The sequence below is a fragment of the Jaculus jaculus genome, chromosome 14, assembly GCF_020740685.1.
Source record: "Jaculus jaculus isolate mJacJac1 chromosome 14, mJacJac1.mat.Y.cur, whole genome shotgun sequence".
NCBI classification, from domain to species: domain Eukaryota; kingdom Metazoa; phylum Chordata; class Mammalia; order Rodentia; family Dipodidae; genus Jaculus; species Jaculus jaculus.
This window is the reverse complement of record NC_059115.1, coordinates 55,978,863-55,998,443: the sequence shown is the minus strand read 5'-3', so window position 1 is coordinate 55,998,443 and position 19,581 is coordinate 55,978,863. Positions and strand designations below refer to the sequence as shown.

The following is a 19,581-nucleotide window of genomic DNA, read 5'->3' as shown; positions in this document are numbered from 1 at the left end:
TCCCCAGCCCTGCTGCGCTGGGTGGCTCCCGTGCTCCTTGTGGTGCTCGCTGTAGGGACAGTGAGGTTTCACCCACACTTTCTCCTGTTTCCTGCAGGACCAGAAGCCGTCCGTTATTTCCCTCCAGAAGCTTATCGCTAGAGAAGTTGCCAACGAGGAGAGGGGCATGTTTCTGATCAGTGCTTCCTCAGCTGGTCCCGAGATGTACGAAATCCACACCAACTCGAAGGAGGAAAGAAATAACTGGATGAGGCGGATCCAGCAGGCAGTAGAAAGGTAACGTTTCTTTCTGGCTGCCATCCGTTGTTGTGTGTACTTGTTAACTGAGGGAATGTACCCTAACCTTGTTTCCCCTGCATGAACACTTTGCTTTAGCCAGAGTCACCTGCTCCCTGCCCTTTGCCCCTGGCTGCCGTAGCACCTCAACTGCTGCCCTGCCCTCCGCACACCTCCCCGCATGCCGTGCCCTTCCTTGCCCTCTACCTGTGTGCTGTGGTGCCACAAGTGCCCGCATGCTTCGTGAAGACCTCATCAGTCCAGGTGGTCTCTGCCCTTTCCTGAAATGCTGTCACACCTGCTCTCTAAGGCATTTGTTTGGTGCTTGCCACATTTTGTCTTGTTTTTTTTTTTTTCTTTTTTTATTTAATGTGCAGACATGTGTGTATGTGTTTTATTAGATTGGAAGCTCCCTGAGCAGAGACCATGTCACATATTTCTGTGTGTGTGTGTGCCTTGGAGTAAGAAATTATTCAATAAAAGATTAGTGGAGCTAAATGTTCTAAGTCCTCTTATTCCTGGTTACTTGTGCAAAGATAGTTTTGATAAATGAGGGGGCAACAGCGGGAGGCAATTCTTATCAGTAATTTGATTAGCTGGACCTTGACATTATATAAATTGCTTCCACCGTGACCGTATGCACCCAGTATGGTGCCTGCTTCCAGCCCCTCAACCCTTTCTCTCCGTTAAGAGTACCCATCTAATATGAAAGTAAAGAATTCTTCTCTTAGTTGTTCTTAATGACTTAATGCCAATGTTGGCGGAGATGGTGAAGGGTAGCTGCATTGTGTGTGTGTGCGTGTGTGTGTTTATGTGTGTTAGAATATGTGTGTTAATCATTCTATAGTGCTCACTTTAAACTTGTTGTTATAACACACAAGGTCCTTTAGGTACTCAAGAAGACAAATCTCTTGGCCAAAAGGCATGATGAATTTCTTTCTCTTTATGCTGATTCTTTTTGCCTTCGTGAGTCATCCTCTTGCCAAGTTTCCAGGTTTTTCTAATGAGCTTAAAGAGCTACTTGGATATGGTCTCAGTCGTGTGTGTTGAATATTGTCTTTTCAAGTTGCCCCGAAGAAGAAGGGGGGAGGACAAGTGAATCTGATGAGGAGAGGCGGAAGACTGAAGCCAGAGTGGCCAAAATTCAGCAGTGTCAAGGTACGACGTGGGCACTTTTGGCTCCCTGGTCCTGACGTTCTCTTTGGGTGGTGGAAGTTAGTCTTTGGGAGAATTTGTGAGATACACCTATTCCATTACTTCACAGATTTGCATCCAATGGCCCATTGGGTTCCTTGTCCAGTCACACCAGTGTGACACAGCAGCAACTCCAATGCTCACCAGCACTATGCTGCCCACAGTGACTGTTTCATCCATGTTATGTACATGTCTATATGTCTCTTAGTCACTAAGTCTAAGGGAGGACTTTCCTACTGTGTAGTGTTTTTTCTTTTTTCTGTGGAGGGTGATGGAGTGGGCCTCAGGTGCATGCAATTAGCCTCTGTTGCGACCTTGCTCACTAATTCTCAGCTCTGGACCTTACATCAGAATCACTTGGGGAGATGGACATTAATACTGATACCTGGACTCCACTCTTAACCAACAGAAGAGGAATATGCAAGGGGTGAGGTGTAGAGTCGAATGTTTTAAACTTTCCCTCTTCAGGTGATTCTGAGGTGAAGAGAAGACAGAGAATCTCTAGATCTCTCAGCTAAAAAGTATAATCTAATGAGAATATGACCGGTTTTCAATACATTCATATATTAAAGTTCTCCATAAAAAAACTTTTAAAAGAGATCTCTGGGCGTGTAATTGGAGGACAGAGTGGTATCAAAATGTATTATATACATGCATGAAAGTGTCAAAAACTTAGAAATTGTATCAAAAAGAATTCTGTAATATGCTGAAATCAGAGGAAAATAATGCATGTAAAGATGGTCAAAGAAATTAGATGTTTAGAAGCAGAACCATAAACCAGTGTTTGGTTTCGCCAGAAACCAGCTGAAGGCTGAGGCTTTTAAGCCTCTGCATTGTTCTCCCCCAAGCACTCACTCAGCACAGAGCGGCCCCCTCAATTTTCATTCCTGAGCTGGGTGTTTAGTCTTAATAGGAAACAGCCTCCACAAACAAAGAAGAGTATTGCCAGGTCTTCTGGAATTTGGGGAATGGGAAAGGAGCATGGCTCCAGTGCAGTGGAAGATGCGAGAGGTATACAGTCACTTCTGGAGGTCACAGTCACTGTGTGATAGAGTCAGGTTTCCACTCGAGGTCTGTTCCACCCAATAAAGACATGTACTACCTTCTGGGCCAGATGGTTTGCTAAGTCGTGATGTCTTTATCTCCTAACTCAGAATTTTACAACACCCATATTCATGTGAGTAATTCTATTTCATAGAAATACTCAGTAACCAAGACCAACAAATTTGCACATATTTGGAAGAAAAGCTACATATTTACGCTGAACTTGGGGAACTGAGTGGTTTTGAGGATGTCCACCTAGAACCCCACCTCCTCATTAAGCCTGATCCAGGAGAGCCACCCCAGGCAGCCTCCTTACTAGCAGCAGCACTCAAAGAAGGTAAGTTGCCTTGGAATGAATTTGATTCAACAATCCAGAAAATGTTTTTAGGGTACCTACTGTGTGCCATAAACAGTGATCTTGGAGCCAAGGATGGAGAAGAACAAGACAGAATGCTTAACCCTCTAGAATTTATAATCAAGAAGCATTACCATATGAAGAAATAAGTGTGTCAGATTTTATACATGTCAAGGTTAAGTAAGCAGCATAAGGGGGGTGGGGAGTTATGGAGTTGGAGTGGTTCTGTTTGTGCAGGGAAGGCCTCTTTGATGGAACTTTATAAAAGCAGACATGAAGTGAGAAATCCATGTGGTATCCTGGGGGAAAACAATGTCCTAGACTCTGGGAAAAACAGATGCAAAGGCCCTGCTGCAAGTGAGAACCTGGCTTGTTTGAGGAATAACATGGGGGGTGGGGGCAAGGCAGGTCAAGTGAGAGTTGGGGGTGAGGATTCTGGGGGCAAGAGTCAACTAGTTTAACGAGTTCTCAGATTACATGGCGCAGTCTAAGGACTTTGCATTTCATCCTGAGATGAGAAACATAAGAGTTTTGAATTGAGGACTGTGGCATGAAGAATAGCTTACAAATGGAAAAAGGTGCAGGTTTTGGTAACAGCAAAGTCCAGGTTATCACTGTGTGAGATGATAGTTGAAGAAAGTTGGAGGATGTGATAATTGGAGCTGAGAAAGACAACAGATGAGAGGCCAGAGTAGTAGCAGGACTCGGCTTATAGAATTGAAATCTATGAGCATTTTGATAGAATTGGCACTGGAAGGAAGGGGAGCTTAGTAAATGGTTTAAGGAATTCAGAGGAATGGCTGGGGAGCTGTCAGTGGGAGGTAGCAAAGAAGCTGGATGAGTGCTAAATCTTATGCTGGGAGCGTCAGGGTGTGGAGGGAAGTTAAGGGGGCAAGGAATGAAGTTGTTGAAGGAAGGGCTGGTAAATTACATGCTGTAGCATAAGTGAGACCTGCTGTCTGTTTCTATAAATACAGTTTTGTTGGGAAATAGCCACATGTGCTGGTTGACATGTCACGTCATATACTCTTTCCTGCAGTGACAGTTTTCACTGAGACTTCATGGCCCTTAAAACAGTATTACCTGGTCATTTGTAGAAAGTGTTTGTTAGACGCTAGCTTAGAATCTCAGAATGTTTACTCTGGGAAAGAACTTAGAAATTATGGATGCATTGTCTATATTTCCCAGCTGGGGAAAGTGGGATGTTGAGAAGGGCATGTGGTGACTGAAGAGGGTTCCATTTGTAGAATCACACTGAGCCACATTGAGCTTCTGTGCACCCTGGACACTGTTGGTTCTGAAGAAACAGTGGTGCTTCCTATGACTCCTCATGGGAGAGACAGACAACACATGAGGACACATACTAGATCAGAAAGTCACAAAAGTGAGATGTTGGAGTTGGCTCTATACAGCTCATGGAAGATTCTCCCCCGCCCCCAGGAGGTTATTTTTTTGAGATGAGGGTTGAGAAATGTAAGGAAGCCAGCTGTCTGAAGGTCTGACAGAGGACTATTCTTGGCAAAAGTCAAGTGCAAAGATCCGGAGGCTAGAATGTTCAAGAAAGAAAGAAGGTCTGGTGGTGGAAGATAGGGGCAAGCGTCTGAACTGAGGTGGGGTGGGCTGGGCAGGGATCAGCTCACTGTGGGCTGTGGTTGAATTGGCTTCATTTTGTTCAAAATGTAGTGGAAGTCATTAGAGAGTTTTAATGATGGGTATAGAGACCTCATTTATGCTTTAAAAAAATTTAGTTAAATTAATTTATTTATTTGCAAGCAGAGAGATAAAGAGAGACTGGGCATACCAGGGCCTCTAGCCACTTCAGACAAACTCCAGATACATGCATCTCCTTGTGCATCTGGCTTACGTGGGTACTGGGGAATTAACCCTGGGTCCTTTGGCTTCACTAAGCCATCTCTCCAGCCCTTGTTTATGTTGTATCAAGCACACCAGCTACAGAATGGTGAACAGATTAGAAGGGGTTGAGTTTACCTCGAGACCTAGTGGGAGACAATTGCAGAAGCTAAGATGATAAATGTTGATACATTGATCTAGGCAATATCATTGGCAATATCAGCAGAGAGAAGTGGACAGATTCAAGGTGCTTGTTTGGAACTAAAGCCAAAGGGACTTTGAAGTGGATTGATAAGAACCAATAACTCCTTCGACTCACTCATTATCTAAAATAAAGCCTTTATGGGTGAATTCACCAGATCTTTTTTTAAAATAATTTTTTTGTTATTTTAATATTTATTTAGGGAGAATTGGCTTGCCAGACCTTAGCCTCTACAGTCAAACTTCAGGTGCTTGTGCTGTCTAATGGGCACATGTGACCTTACACTTGCCTCACCTTTGTGTGTCTGGCTAACGTGGGATCTGGAGAGTTGAACATAGGTCCTTAGACTTCACAGGCAAGCACCTTAACCACTAAGCCATCTCTCCAGCCCTCGCCTGCTCTTATTTTTAGCCAGGGCCTTTGACTTCCTTTTTCCTATCAAAACTTTTTCTATTGGGGAGTCCACTAGCTTCGATTCTTGTGGCCTACTGTGTATACAAGAATAAGGCTGCTTCTTGGGGACACCCAGAGCAGAGGAGGTACCACCTGGGCCATGGGTGGGAATCTACCCCAGATCACCGAGTTGCAGCTGGGAGATTGAGCAGGGATTCTTGTAAAAGGCCATCATTGTCAGAAAGGAGGTGGCTCAGTACACACTTTCAATGGTCTCTGCTCCACTGTTCTTCTTCATCTCAACCACTAGAGTCCCTTCCGTCCCTCCAGGTCTGCTCAAGTTTTATTCCTTTCGGAACTTTCCTCCCACAAATCCCACTAGTGGCTCAGTTCTTTGTGCCAGCATATGACATTCCATGAGTGGGTGATGGAGCCCTGCAGTTCTAGATGTCTCCTTCCTCCTCCATCTGGAAGCTCTGATTCATCATCAGGTGTTCATAGCCTCAGAATATTGTAGATGCTCAGAGAATATTTTCTTCTGAACTGAATCATTCCTTATGATGTTTTGGGAAAATTTACAAGGTCCTAAGGATTGTAATATTCCACATGCCAATTGAAACCTTTTTATTGCAAACAAAACCTCCTCTTTGGTGTGATATTTCTCAAGCAGACCTTAGGTTAGGATCCTGAGTAGATTTTGGTGCTTGTTTAGAATGCAAATCCCATCTTTTCCTCTGAAGACTAACTCAGTAGACCTGGAGTGCAGACTGGGACTCTTTCTTTCTTTCTTTCTTTCTTTCTTTCTTTTTTTTTTTTTTAAGATAGGGTCTTGCTGTATCCCAGGCTGACCTGGAATTCACCGTGCAATCTCAGGCTGGCCTGAAACTCACAGCGACGATCCCACCTTAGCCTCCCAAGTGGTGGGAGCAAAGGCATGTAACACCATACCTGGCAGACAGTACACCTCTAAAAATCCTAATGCTTGGGCTGAAGATCTCTTAGTGGTTAAGGCAATTGCCTACAAAGCCAAAGGACCCAGGTTCAATTCTCCAGGACCCACATAAAGCCAGATGCACAAGGAGGCACATGCATCTGGAGTTATCTTGCAGCAGCCAGAGGCCCTGGCATGCCCATTCTCTCTCTCTCACTCTCTCTCTCTCAAATAAATAAATGGAAAAATTTAAAAATCCTAATGCATGATATTACATACATATTAAATGAATTATAGAATGTTTTCCATCATACCAATTTACCAACATTTGCAATTGAGAGGTATTTTGCATAATAGATGTTGGATATTTAAAAATCGAATTCAATTCACTGCTAGTCTTTGGAGGTCACATCCCTTTTGGGATCTATTTGTGTATATGAGTGTGCATTTTAACAAATGCAAAGGCATTTTAAATTGTAGGTCAAATCCAATTTACCAACTCTTGTTCTGGGTTAAGCTATACACATACACTTGTGGTTTAAATTAATATGCTTTCCTTCCTTCCTTCCTCTCTTTCTCTCTCTCTCTCTCTCTCTTTCTTTCTTTCTTAGCGGAGAGTCTGCAAGTTGCTGTAAAGGCCTCACAGATGGGTGATGTAAGTCAGTCATCTGAGGAAGGCTGTGGGGAGTCCCCATCCACAGACACACTCAGTTCTCTGGATGTACCAGGATCGCCTTCTGCTTGTAAGTGACAGCGCTGGCCTTGGCCAGGAGCCTGAACACACACTGTGGAGCACACAGGGGTCGCATAAAATGAAAGCAGCAACTCTGCTCTATTTGTAAGGGAGCTCATGTATTTTTTTTTAATTTAAAAATTGAGAATAACTATGCTGGCCATAAATGAACCTTACATACATATATTACTGGCACTGGCCTTCCTAGGACAAGGACTTGGGGAGTAGTTGATGGGTCATACTGTTCTGTTACTCAGCCAAACATTGCACCTTTCCCCAATTCATACCCTGCCTCATTTTTCATGGCTTCTGGGATACAGTTTTAAAAAGGACTCGTAGGCATTTTTAGGGTCTGTTAGAGAACGAGCCCTTAAACATAATGCCACTGGCATCAATGACAAGATGTAACTCAGAAAGTTAGAAAATCTCTCTTACTCACTCATACACACACACACATGTCACATATGTGCACACATAGACAGGCACAAGCCCTACGATATTGTTAGAGGCAAAATTAGCAAAAAAAAAAAATCGTGACCTGTGTTATCATATACTTCAGGTCAAAATTTATTAAAACATTTTTTTTTTTTTTTTTTTTGCGACATCTCAAGGCAGGTCGTAAACTCACAATCCTAATCCTCCTGCAGCAGCCATCCGAATGCAGGGATTACAGGTGTGCATACCATAGTATTCAATTTTCAATATACTTTATATAGAGAAAATAGAAAGTTAAAAATTGGTTTAAGTAGTGTTTCAGAACCCAATTATGCTGATTTATGCATAGTTTTAAGTTAAATACTAAATTCTATAAAGGATTCTATAATAAGAGCAGAGTATATTTTGTATCATGTATAGGTAGTTAAGAGCCTTACTTCCAAAAGAAATTATATACATATGATTAAAAAACAATCTTTCGCTAGGGACAGGAGGATTGAATTGTTTTAGAATTCCTTTAACAACGTCCCTTGGTTCCACAAGATATATAGAAGCAGTATAACGTTTTAATTCTATACTTTTTTTTTTTACAAGCACCAATAATCATTTTCCCTTCTCAAGTCCTGTTTTATCTAATCCTGGGTTTCTATTTTCAGAATGTGCACATATGTTTTTCATTTCGACACAGGCCAGATTCATCAGGGGAGTTGTACTGCCCTGGGTGATTTCCTTTTTAAAAGAAGAGCCTCATTATGCCATTGAGGAAGTTCTATCTAAAAATACATGCAGGGATCTGCTGCTTTCGACCTCACCCCAGGGACAGCTGGAAGGCTCCACACTGTGTCTGCAGCTGCTGGAGCACGTGGCCGAACCTTCCCTCACTTCAGGCAGGGCAGGGAAGACTCTCACATCGGAGTTCACATCTCCCATGACTTGGAGAGTTCCAAAGGGACACCCATGGCACTTTCTAGAATGGGAACAGCCTGAACTAAGGATCTAGGCTGGGGAGGATTTAGGCAGGCACCCCAGACACCATCAGTTTGGGGCTGAATGGGAACATGGTGCTAGAAGAATTTGACTCACTTTACAGAGTTTTTAAGGGCAAAGATTCCTCAGTGAAGGTCTGTAACTGAACTGGATAGTTCTGTAATTAATTGGCTCTGAGGGGTTCTTCCAAGACAAACCCATGCCAGTCTGAGGCTATAAGCTAAGCAAAGTCCTCCAGTTTTCCTTTCGTCAGGGGGACAAGTACAGTATTCTTTTGTAAAGTTCTGTCCCCTGGAGATCCTCTTGCCTACCCTGAAATGAACCATGGTCCAGTCTCCTGTCTTCTGCCTCCACATGGCTCAACATCAATCACTTTCCACCTGTGATGTCCCTCATTTCTGTGAGGGAGTGGGGAAGAGAAAGTCTGGTTGAGTCGTAGAAATCCCTCTGGCATTTCTTTAAGAGTTAAGATTGGCACTTTTTTTTTCTTTTTTTGAGTGACAAAATAAGTCACTGTGAATTGTCCCTTTACCATTGGTGAATAATCAATCATTCTCCAGCGTGGAGACAATGGATGTGTTCTTGACCTGATGCCATTGGAAACAGTTACCGTGCAAACAAAACCTTCCTTTTAGAAGAAGCCTTTGGAATCCCAAACAACTATCATTTTCCAAAGATATAAATATTCTTGTTAATTTAAACAAAAGACATTTCATTTGTTGGAAGCAAAGATTCACAATGACATCAAATTTAAAATACCATAAGCAGTATCACAAAGTGAATACATTTTGCACCGTGGCCCTGATTAAACATTGCTCCAATGAAATATGTGTGTGGCCAGGGCTTTAAAGAGTTTTAACAGTGCAAGGTGAGCAGCGTATAAATTTAAACTGAGCTCACATCAGTAAATAAATAAATAAAATCCTGCAAGTTCAGATTTAATGAATGAAGAGAAATTTGTATTTGGTACTTAAAATCATTTCTAGTCTAGTTGCTTATGTTTTCAAAAGTTAAATGTACAGTACTTACAGGATTTTGTGAAATTAAAGTGTGAGAAATGTGAAGGACAAAAAAAAAAAAAGGAAATTATGAGAAACTGGGGCAGGTTCTCAGTTTTTATGACTCTGAAGCCATAAAGCATTAGCCCTTCCTAGGCAAAGGTCTCCCTTCTGTCCTTGGACCGCCCTTCAGTCTAGACTTTGTTTTCTCGCTGCTGCTCTGGTCCTGGCCACGAGAGATCCTTTCATGGACCCGGGTCTGCCAAGAGACTTTGCTTTGTTCAACAAGGTGCCTGCTCGAAGGTTCTCCCATTCCTGGGAGGCTTTCTCCTATTAAGTGAAATCACGATGTAGAACTGTGGCCTCTCTGTACCCACAAACGACACATGGACTTGTCACCACAAGAAAGACACAAAACTTAAAAAAAATTAAAAATAAAAAAGACCGGGTGATTCTCGATGCAGGTTGATGGCTTGGTTATCCATTAGCCTGTAAGCTCCATGAGGGCAGGGACTGTGGACTCGCTGTGTGCTGCTCTGGCGCCCCCTGTAGGTCAAGCCAGTGTGTATTATTTTGTACTGTTTTCTTGATTTGAAGTGTCAACTGTGTTCAGAAGAAAAATCCCAATCAGCTGGCTGATGTTTGATTGTTGTCCTTTTTGTTTCTGTCTCGATGGCGTGCTTCCAGCACTAGTCACAGAAGGGACAGAAGGAAGAGGCTGTTGGGATGTGGATCCTGGGCTCCAAGGTGTGGTAACCAGCTTGGAGGTCTCTGGTGCAGGGGAAAAGGTATCCTTCACCGATTTGTTAGTAAGCAGCGCACACACCCTTCCCTGTCTGGCAGCCAGTGGAAAGGGAAGTGCTTTTTTTTTTTTTCTGGATTGTTCTTGATTAATTTAAATATTCATATTGAAAGCTTTCTAATCTATTTCTGCTTTAAATGTTCTTGTCCTTATACCGTGTAGGTGTAAAAGAAACAATTGGAAAAGTTATTAAAAACAAAAAAAGCTTGACAACCCTCATGTGTATATGTGTGTTGCGCTCTCTGACTTCTGGACTTCTTTCCACGCTGCAAACTTTTGCTTTTCCCACTACATTGGCAATTCTGAGAGGTGGCCCTGGACATTGGTATCCTACCTAGTGATGGCACTACTGATGTTGAAATAAATTCTGCTTGGAATATTCTTGCTTCTTTACTTTTCCTTGGCCTTCTACCTTCCCACTCACATGTCACCTTTCTGCAGATTTTTTAAATTCATATAACCCAAGTTCTGTCTGTGGCAAGTGGTCCCAATGCTGTTGCCTCTTTGGTTTTCCATATATGTAGGTTGTAACTTTCTCTCTCTGTAGAAACTAAATGCATACAACCTCAGATTAACGCTAGAGAAAGTGAGATGTCACAAGCAGGGAAAGAATGAAAACTGTGATTCTGGGAGTGGTGAGTGCTTGGGATTGTCAGGGACGCTAGGGTTTTACTTTTAAAAAGCCCAATTAATATTGTTACCAAGTAGCAACACATGCCAATGTGGGGAAAATGCTGCATGCTTATTAATAGAGGTGACGTTTGACTAGAGTACAGATTTTTGAAGTTATCTGTATGACAGATAACCAAGTCTGATTTTCAAACCTTCGCGGAAAAGGCAGCTGTGATTTGCTGCTCATTTTTAAAATTTTTTAATTAAAAAAAAATTTTAAGACAGAAGTTTGTCGCTCTCGGTCACTCTGAGGTTGTAAGAAGGAAGCAAGGAAGGAGAGTTGAGCCAGTTGTAGTTTAATCCTGTGTGGAAAGCAGCGGCAGCTACCATCCCAGTTTCTCTTTTGGATTAACCTATCAGGAAAACGTAGCCCTTGATAAGACAGTTTTAAGAAACGAAATGTACAGATATAGGACCACCTGACATAAGACTTTAATAAATGTACAATGGGTGTCTTATTGCCAGCTTCTTTAATAAGGTAAGGTTCAAATTTCTGCAGAAGAAAACCAAGGGAAGAACTTCTCAGTGTAAATAATTAACTGCAGTTATGGAGTAGAGCCACCAGGTGGCAGAACAGCTCCATTGAAAAACGATGTGCCATTTCTTTTTTCACCTCGAATGCAGTGGTTTTTGGGTAACAGTAACCAAATGCAATACAACCCAACTCATTTCTACATGTCTAATTTTTATAGACTGTGGTGGTGTTTTTTCTTTCCTACAAAAGCAATGAATGAGCCAGAAAGCACCCACAAGAAAAGCTAGAACTTTAGAACTTACTATAGGACTGAAGTCCCCTGTCCTAGAATCTTCCATATGGTTGGACACAGATCTGAAGACTTCAAGCTATGTCTCCTTTTTCAACCTTTGTCCTCTCTCTCATAGAGGGGCTTCTCAGTAATGAAAGCTTTAGTTGTCAGAATGAAGGAAGAAGAGATCTGGCTAAGCTCACCATCAGTCTGAACAACGTGGGCTGTTCTGGTAACAGGCTGGAAGTTACCTGAGAACATTTCCATGACTGACTGCTTTTTTTTTTTCCAGGGCTTAAACTGACATCTGCTCAGACCAAAGCCAGCCACATACAAGGAGACCGTAGGCTTTCAAGAGAGCAGAGTCTCATGACCTCTCGCTCCATGCAGTGTGGTTGCAGTGGGTGATGGGTGCTTCCTGAGTAGAACACAGTTCAGTTCATCTTCTAGTCGTTCACATTGACTGAGCGTCCCTTTCACGCATCAGACTTAGGTTTGCAGATATAATAGTGGCTACAATGTCTTAGTCCTCACTGGCTTATACCTGCTAGTGAGCAAAGACAGACCATGAATAAACAAATGTTTAATTCAGTTCTAGAAACTGAAATTCTCAATCTCCACCTGTCCCCTTCATGTGTGCTAAGTGAGAGACAAGGAATGAGGTAACTGACCCCATCCCCAAGGAGGAGGTGGTCTCCTTAGGCCTCATGTACCCTTTTCAGCTGGGGCAGTGATTGAGGAAGGACCTGAAGAAGACCAGCTAAGCACTTCCTTTGGGCCATCTTTGTGTAACCATGGCTATTATGGCATCCTTCATCCCAACACTGAGGTTGGGAACCAGAGGCTTGGTGTGAGGTTCTATAGCCTCTAGAATGTAAGGTGTCAGCCTGTCGCAGGAGGCAAGTCAAGGATTCACAAAGTTTCCTCACTGTCATCCACGTTGTTTTAAGAGCTGGCTGGGTAAACGTTGGCATGGATGTCTTAAGTTTGCATGGGGTGGGCAGGTCCTTTGCTATCAAGGTAATTCTCCACGTGTTCATTCCTGACAGGAGAGGGTCACTGTAGATGAGGTGACTGAGTTTAGACAGCAAAGAGCGTACATTTTAGAACACTGCAGTGTAGCTTTTCAAGCGTCGAGTGGCCATTCATTTTCTCATGTTTTTATGTATTTTAGGTGGAATACAGAAGTTTTCCAGGTTCTTCACAGTCAGAGGTGAGCTATGCCTATTCTAAACGTTCTCCATTTGTGGCTAAAGAAAGCTCTTTCACGAATTTGACACATCTTACCTTATTTTTCAGATTATACAAGCTATCCAGAACTTGACCCGTCTCCTGTACAGCCTTCAGGTAATAGCTTTCCTCTCATCTTGACCTTGTGAATGTTCATCTTAACGCAGTGTACTTTGATGATTCCCAGGCTGTAGAAATTAGAACATTTGAAAGGTAATGAGTGGTCTTAGAGGAATGCCAACTCCTTCTTCTGTGCAGCTCCACCAGACACGTTGAATTTCACCTGGTTTTGTAATCACCAGGCAGCGCCACCACTACAGGTTATACTGTTATTCTCAGAACCCATAAAACAGTTCATATCTTTTAAAAAAAAATAGCGATGAATAGGCTCTGGCTTGACGTTTACAATGAAACTGTTCAGTGAGTGTAGCATGACTTCATATCTTCTGGTGAAAACTTAAATTCACACCTAAGTTTGTTTCACTGCCACGTGTGGCCTTAGGCCTGATAGTAGACCGATAGCTTGCACGCTCTCGTTTGCTGGGGTAGACTTACCACTCAGCATGTGTATTGGGCACCCTCTGTGGGCTGGACACCGCGCGAAAGGACAAGCTTACAAGAGCAATGGGCCACCAAACGCACCTTGAAATGGCTTATTGTCTTTGAAGGGAGACTGGGCATAAAGATCATGCTTGTATTGTGGATTACAGGAATGCATAATCTATCATTAAGGCCAAGCACAGAAAGGAGGATGGGTGTGTCCATTTGCTTAATTTTCTCATTAAAAAACTGTGATGCTAGGCTGGAGAGATGGCTTAGTGGTTAAGGCATTTGCCTGCAAAGCCATAGGATCCTGGTTTACGTCTCCAGGACCCATGTAAGCCAGATGCACAAGGGGGCACACGCATCTGTAGTTTGTTTGCAGTGACTAGAGGCCCTGGAGCGCCCATTCTCTCTTTCTTTCTGTACTTCATTCTCTCTCTCAAATAAAATAGGTTTTAAAAACTTTTTGATGCTGTAAAAGCAATATTACTTTGTAGAGAACCATGAGTATGAAAATAAAGGAAAATGGCTTATGGTGCTATCGAGAGAATTACTATATGGCCATGCTAATTTAAAAGAATAACTAAGCTGGGAGTGGTGTTGCCTGCCTTTAAGCCTAGCACTCAGGAGGGCACAGGTAGGAGGATCATCAAGAGTTCGAGGCCAGCCTGAGACTACAGAGTGAGCTCCAGGTCATCCTGGCCTAGAGTGAGATCCCCTACCTAGGAAAAAAAGAACAACTAATAAAACAATTTGCTATCACCATATTCACATATGTCCCTGCAGATCTTATAGATTATTTTATATTGCCCGTTGGTAACATATACCTTTCTGTAGCATCAATTATTGTTGCATTCTGGCCTGACTTGTTTGCATGTTATGTGTGCATGCATGTTTGCAGGTGTGTGTGTGCATCTGTGTGGAGACCACAGGTTAACATTAAGGGCCTTCCTGTCTTGCTACCCACCTTGTTCTTTGGGATATGATCTGGTGCTGAATCTTGAGCTTACCAGTTTGGCTAGACTAGGTAGCCAGTGAGCCCCAAGGACTCCCTGTTTCCATCCCCCAGCACTGAGATCACAGGCATACACCGCTGTGCCTGACATGTAACATGGGTACCAGGGATGTTAACTCAGGTCCTCGTGGCTTGAGTGGCATACACTTGACCAGTTGAGCCCTCTATCCAGCCCTTTAGCTTGATTTTTAATGAATATGTAACATTTGAATCCATGGAATTTATCCAACCCCTTATGTTTACACTTTTGTGTTATCAATAACCAAACATTGCCAACATCCTTGCATTCCAATCTCTTTGACCATAATCTGGATATGTCATTAGAATAAGGTACCACAATTACTTTTGAGGCTTTTCATAAGCATTGACAAAATATACAAATCACCCTTTTCTTTCCCACCTCAGTTAAAAAAAATGGCTCAAGATAATCTGATTATTTTAATTTGTTCATTTTACTAATGAGACTAAACTTTTTTCCTACCTGGTCTATGAATCCTATTTCATATTCTATACCTTATAAATGTTAGATGAAAATTAAGTAATTTTTCAGCAGGCTAATGACATATTGTATTTGATTTTCTTTTTAAAATTTTTTTAAATATTTTTATTTATTTATTTATATGAGAGAGAATGAGGCAGAGAGAGAGATAGAGAGAGAGTGGGTGCTCCAGGGCCTTCAGCTACTGCAAGCGAACTCCAGATGCATGTGGCCCCTTGTGCATCTAGCTTACATGGGTCCTAGAGAATCGAATTGAGATCCTTTGGCTTTGCAGGCAAACATCTTAACCACTAAGCCATCTCTCCAGTCCCCTGACGTCTCTTTTACCTTCTTTCATAATTTAACTTGAATAATTTATAAATAGTTGTTGATTGATCAAGTCACAAAATTTATACCCTTTTCCCATTGGTGTTCCTTATGTATATTTCAACCCTGTCAACACTTCTTCCTCTTACGCTGTATGGCTCACAGGCCCAGTGCTCTTGCTCAATACCAGTCTCAGTTATTTAGGATTTGAATTAGATTTGAATCTATGTCAACACTATTCTCTTATTATTTTTTTCTGTATGCTTATAGATTCTTTTACCAGAGCTTTTAAGTCACTGTCGAATTTCTTAACTCCTACCAAGACCATTAAATAAAACCTTATTATATTGATGCATTAAATTGAAGAGAATTAGTGCTTTTTCCATAATCAGTTTTCTTGTCTAAGAACAGGGTCAGTCATCTCTTACTTTAGGTTGTATTGCCAAGCTTTATAATTATCTTACTATATGACATACACACACACACACACACACACATACTCACATACATACATACATACATATACATACATACATATATATATATATATATATACATATATATATATATATATATATATATATATATATGCTATAAACCATATATGTTATGTTTAAACATTATGTGATATATATAGTGTTTCCCCAGTGGTTGTTGCTAATATGAAGGCATTGATTTTGTGTATTTATTTTATAACTGGCCAAATCATTAAATTTTATTTAATTATTTTTAAGAGACAGAGAAAGAAGGAGGGGAGAGAGAGAGAGAAAGAAAGAGGGGGGGGGGGAGAGGGAGAATGGGCCTGCCAAGGACCTTCAGCCTGCTGCAAATGAACTCCAGATGCATATGCCCTCTTGTGGTATATGTGTGACATTGCGTGTTTACGACACTATGTGTCTGGCTACGTGGGACCTGGAGATTTGAACATGAATTCTTGGGCTTTGCAGGCAAGCACCTTAACTGCTAATCCATCTCTACAGCCCTACTTTATTTTTAATAATTTTCCTATTGATTATTTGGGAGTGTTTACAGGTAGAAAATAAAAATTTGAAAACATTAGTACTGTGACTATTCTTCAATAATTATATCAATTTCATTTTCTTGGCCTATTGCTTTGGCTAGAATTTCTGAAAATGTGTTAACATAAAAACCAAGGTGATAGTTTGTACACAGTTTTGTACGTATACTTTTATTGTCTTATATAACATATGCTAATCTAAGATAGATGTTCTGAGAGGTTGGTTCATCAGCAAATAAGCTTTATTTCATCTAACTAAACTTTTAAAAATACTTATTTATTTGAAAGAGAATGAGAAACAGAGAGAGTGAATATGGGCATGCCAGGACCTCTCGCCACTGCAAATGAACTCCAGACACACGCACCACTTTGTGTATCTGGGTTTATGCAGGTACTGGGGAATCAAACCTGGGCCTTCAGGCTTTACAATCAAGGGCCTTTAACTGCTAATCCATCAGTCTATCCCCCAAATTTTCTCTTAGATGTCAACTGAGAAGGCTTGTAGTTTGAATTAGCCTATTGATTCTCAAAGGACAAAACTATTGAACATCATGACTTGTGCTATATAGTGAAAATCTGTATAGTCATGTCTTTTCTGTTCAACCCTGAATCCAGCCTTTTGTGGATCCAGGGTCCAAAAAAATTGCATTAAAAAGTTCAATACATTGAGCTGAAGCCACATGGAAAATATCAAAGTCTACAGTGGATTTTGTTTTTAACTCAACCAACATAGTTGAGTTGGTCTATTACTATGGATATGGACTCTGAAGTACTTCTGTTTGTGGCACAGTCATCTCTTTAGAGGCTGAATTTCTTATGTGTCAGTGAAGTTTTTACGTAAGCATGCCTGCAACATGAAAATGAAATCTGATCCCTACATTAGAAGAGTAGAGTTGGAGAAGAGGTACAGCCAGGCAAAAAGGACAGGACACAGATATTCTATTAAAGTAAGTGAAGAGACTGTGAACTGGGAATAGCTTAAGTGTTGTTTTCTGCCCTAAACTTAATAATAAATGTAAACTTCCAATATAAAATGAATATCCAGTCTTCAGTTTTACCACTGTTATAAGGAAGAAAACCTTTTTTAATTTTTTAAATTTATTGAGTGAGAGAGAGAGAGAGAGAGAGAGAGAGAGGGAGAGAGAGAGAGAGAGAATGAGTATGCCTAGGCCTCCAGCCACTGCAAACGAACTCCAGATGCATGCGCTACCTTGTGCATCTGGCTTTATGTGGGTCCTGGGGAACTGAACCTGGACCCTTTGGCTTTGCCAGTGAGCATCATAACTTTTAAGCCATCTCTTCAGCCTGAGAAAATGGTTTTATCTCAACTGTCAAGTAGGATATTCCTTATGGCCACAATGAATTATTCTAACTACAATCCTCAAATAAGAGTTAATGCCTACACTAGTTCTGACAAGCAAAATCATGTCATGCTGGACTTTTGCTTCTTTTACAATATTGATACCCTCAGGATTTATTGGAATTAAGTGAAGGTATAGAATCTACGGTTTTCTCTGTCAGGCCAGCAGTGGTTTATTTGTATGTCTTATTATTCTATATCCAAGGAGCCTAGTAATTTGTACCTATTCTCAGTGATGATCATTGTTCCCTTTGTAACTCCTGAAAGCCATTAATCAAAGGTAAACCTGACTTTAAAAATTACTTTTCAAATGAATAAAAATGTGAATTTTATTTCAAAAGTTTATAGTGAAATATATTGTTGTCTTACTTCCAAGCAGGTATGAGTCCAAAATATACCTTCGTTCTTTAACTTTCTGAAGTATAGGAAACTGCTGATCTAACAAAGAATAAATGGTCAAATCCCCATCTCCCCTGGATCTGTTACATGGGCACTTTTAAAAATTCTTAGGAAAGAGAAATGTGAATTTACCCCTAGGAGAATAATGATTTCTCATAGCGAGTCAGAATACACACACATACCCAGCATGTTTCCATTTTCAATTTGTCCCTTCTATGCCTCTTTGTACTTTAAATGGGGACTTATAAAATTAAAAGCTTTCAAGGGCATTCACGGAGACTTTTTGGTTTAGTGGCACCTTTCCAAGTCTTGGCAATTATTTCCTGTGATGTTGCCAAACTTTTCATAGGCAGATACCATAACTCAAAATGTTATTTAAATCTGTTTGGTAATGTCCTCTGGGATCTAGAGGATCTGTTTTCCCTTAATCATTGCAGCCTCCTGTTAGCAATCTATTAAACAAATGAGTATCAGCTTAGTTGTTTTTATGCAAGACCTTCCTGATATAATGTAGAAACATAACATTAAGGAAACTAACTTTAACCATTTACATAGCTCCTAAAAATGGTATTAACTGGTATTCTTGGGTATTATATAAAAGATTATTTACCAAAAGTCTCCAAGTAGTTGAATTTTATTTTTATGTCTTCATGAACGCAACATATGGAGCTCAAATAATTTCTGGTTTGGGACTCAAATAAAGGATACTGCCATGTTTATATAGATTCTTAAATGTCCATGAATTACTGACTGGGGAGACCTCAGAGAGAGAATGTGATACAGAACAGGAATTGAGAGTCTTCCAAATTTATATACTAAGTCCTTACCCAAAGGATTTCTTTAAATACTGCCCAACAACCACTTTTCCAAAAGGAAGAATGAGCATCATCCGCCCTCTGTGGCCATGGATTCTGCAACTTCTGATTCAGCTAACTTTGAATTGAACTTATGGAAAAAGAAAGCCTAGAAACTTCTAAACAGCAGAACTTGCAATTATTTCTTGCTGAGTCCTCCACTGGACCTCTATGTGAATGAAGTATAGGTATTATACTGGGTGGTTTAAGTAATCTAGAGGGGCTTTAAAGTGGGTAAACTATGTGTCAACACTAAGGCATTTTAAGGAAAGGTTTCAACATCCACAGATAGGTTTCTGCTGGAACCTAGAACCAATCCCTTTTAGATACCAAGGACCAGTGATGTTGATTTTGTGCTTCATTTCTTCTCCACATAACTTCCTGGGTCATGCAATTGGGAGATGTATGCAGGCCTATTTGAAGCCTTTAAGTTTGTCATTGGATGTAACTTGGAGAAGGGACAGGATATTAACAGGAAATAACTCGGTCAAGGATTTTGTGTTCAGAGATGCTTGCCACCTGGAGGCCCTACTGCACAAACAAGACACGGCCCGGGTTAGCATTCCATCTCGTTGACAAAATACTTGAAATTATCAACTAAAGGAAGAAAAGTTCATGTTGGCTTCTGGTTTCAAAGGTTTTAGTCCATAGGCCTGTGATGAGACAGAACTTGATGGCCCAGAGTACGAGGTAGAGAGGAATGGTTACCTCATGGCACCAGGAAACAAAACAAGAGCG

The 19,581-nt window shown here is 41.1% G+C and overlaps 1 protein-coding gene across 4 annotated transcripts in view; it reads left to right on the top strand.

The window, feature by feature from the left end:
- Arhgef28 (Rho guanine nucleotide exchange factor 28) overlaps window positions 1-19,581 on the top strand; it is a 361,317-nt gene that overhangs the window by 303,875 nt on the left and 37,861 nt on the right. For all 4 annotated transcript variants that reach the window (XM_045133599.1, XM_045133602.1, XM_004651536.2 and 1 more), the window contains 7 exons: window positions 98-276; window positions 1,343-1,434; window positions 2,669-2,851; window positions 6,858-6,989; window positions 10,087-10,187; window positions 12,794-12,832; window positions 12,919-12,966. In XM_045133599.1, the coding sequence (XP_044989534.1) occupies window positions 98-276; window positions 1,343-1,434; window positions 2,669-2,851; window positions 6,858-6,989; window positions 10,087-10,187; window positions 12,794-12,832; window positions 12,919-12,966 (774 nt within the window). The remainder of the gene's footprint in view (window positions 1-97; window positions 277-1,342; window positions 1,435-2,668; window positions 2,852-6,857; window positions 6,990-10,086; window positions 10,188-12,793; window positions 12,833-12,918; window positions 12,967-19,581) is intronic.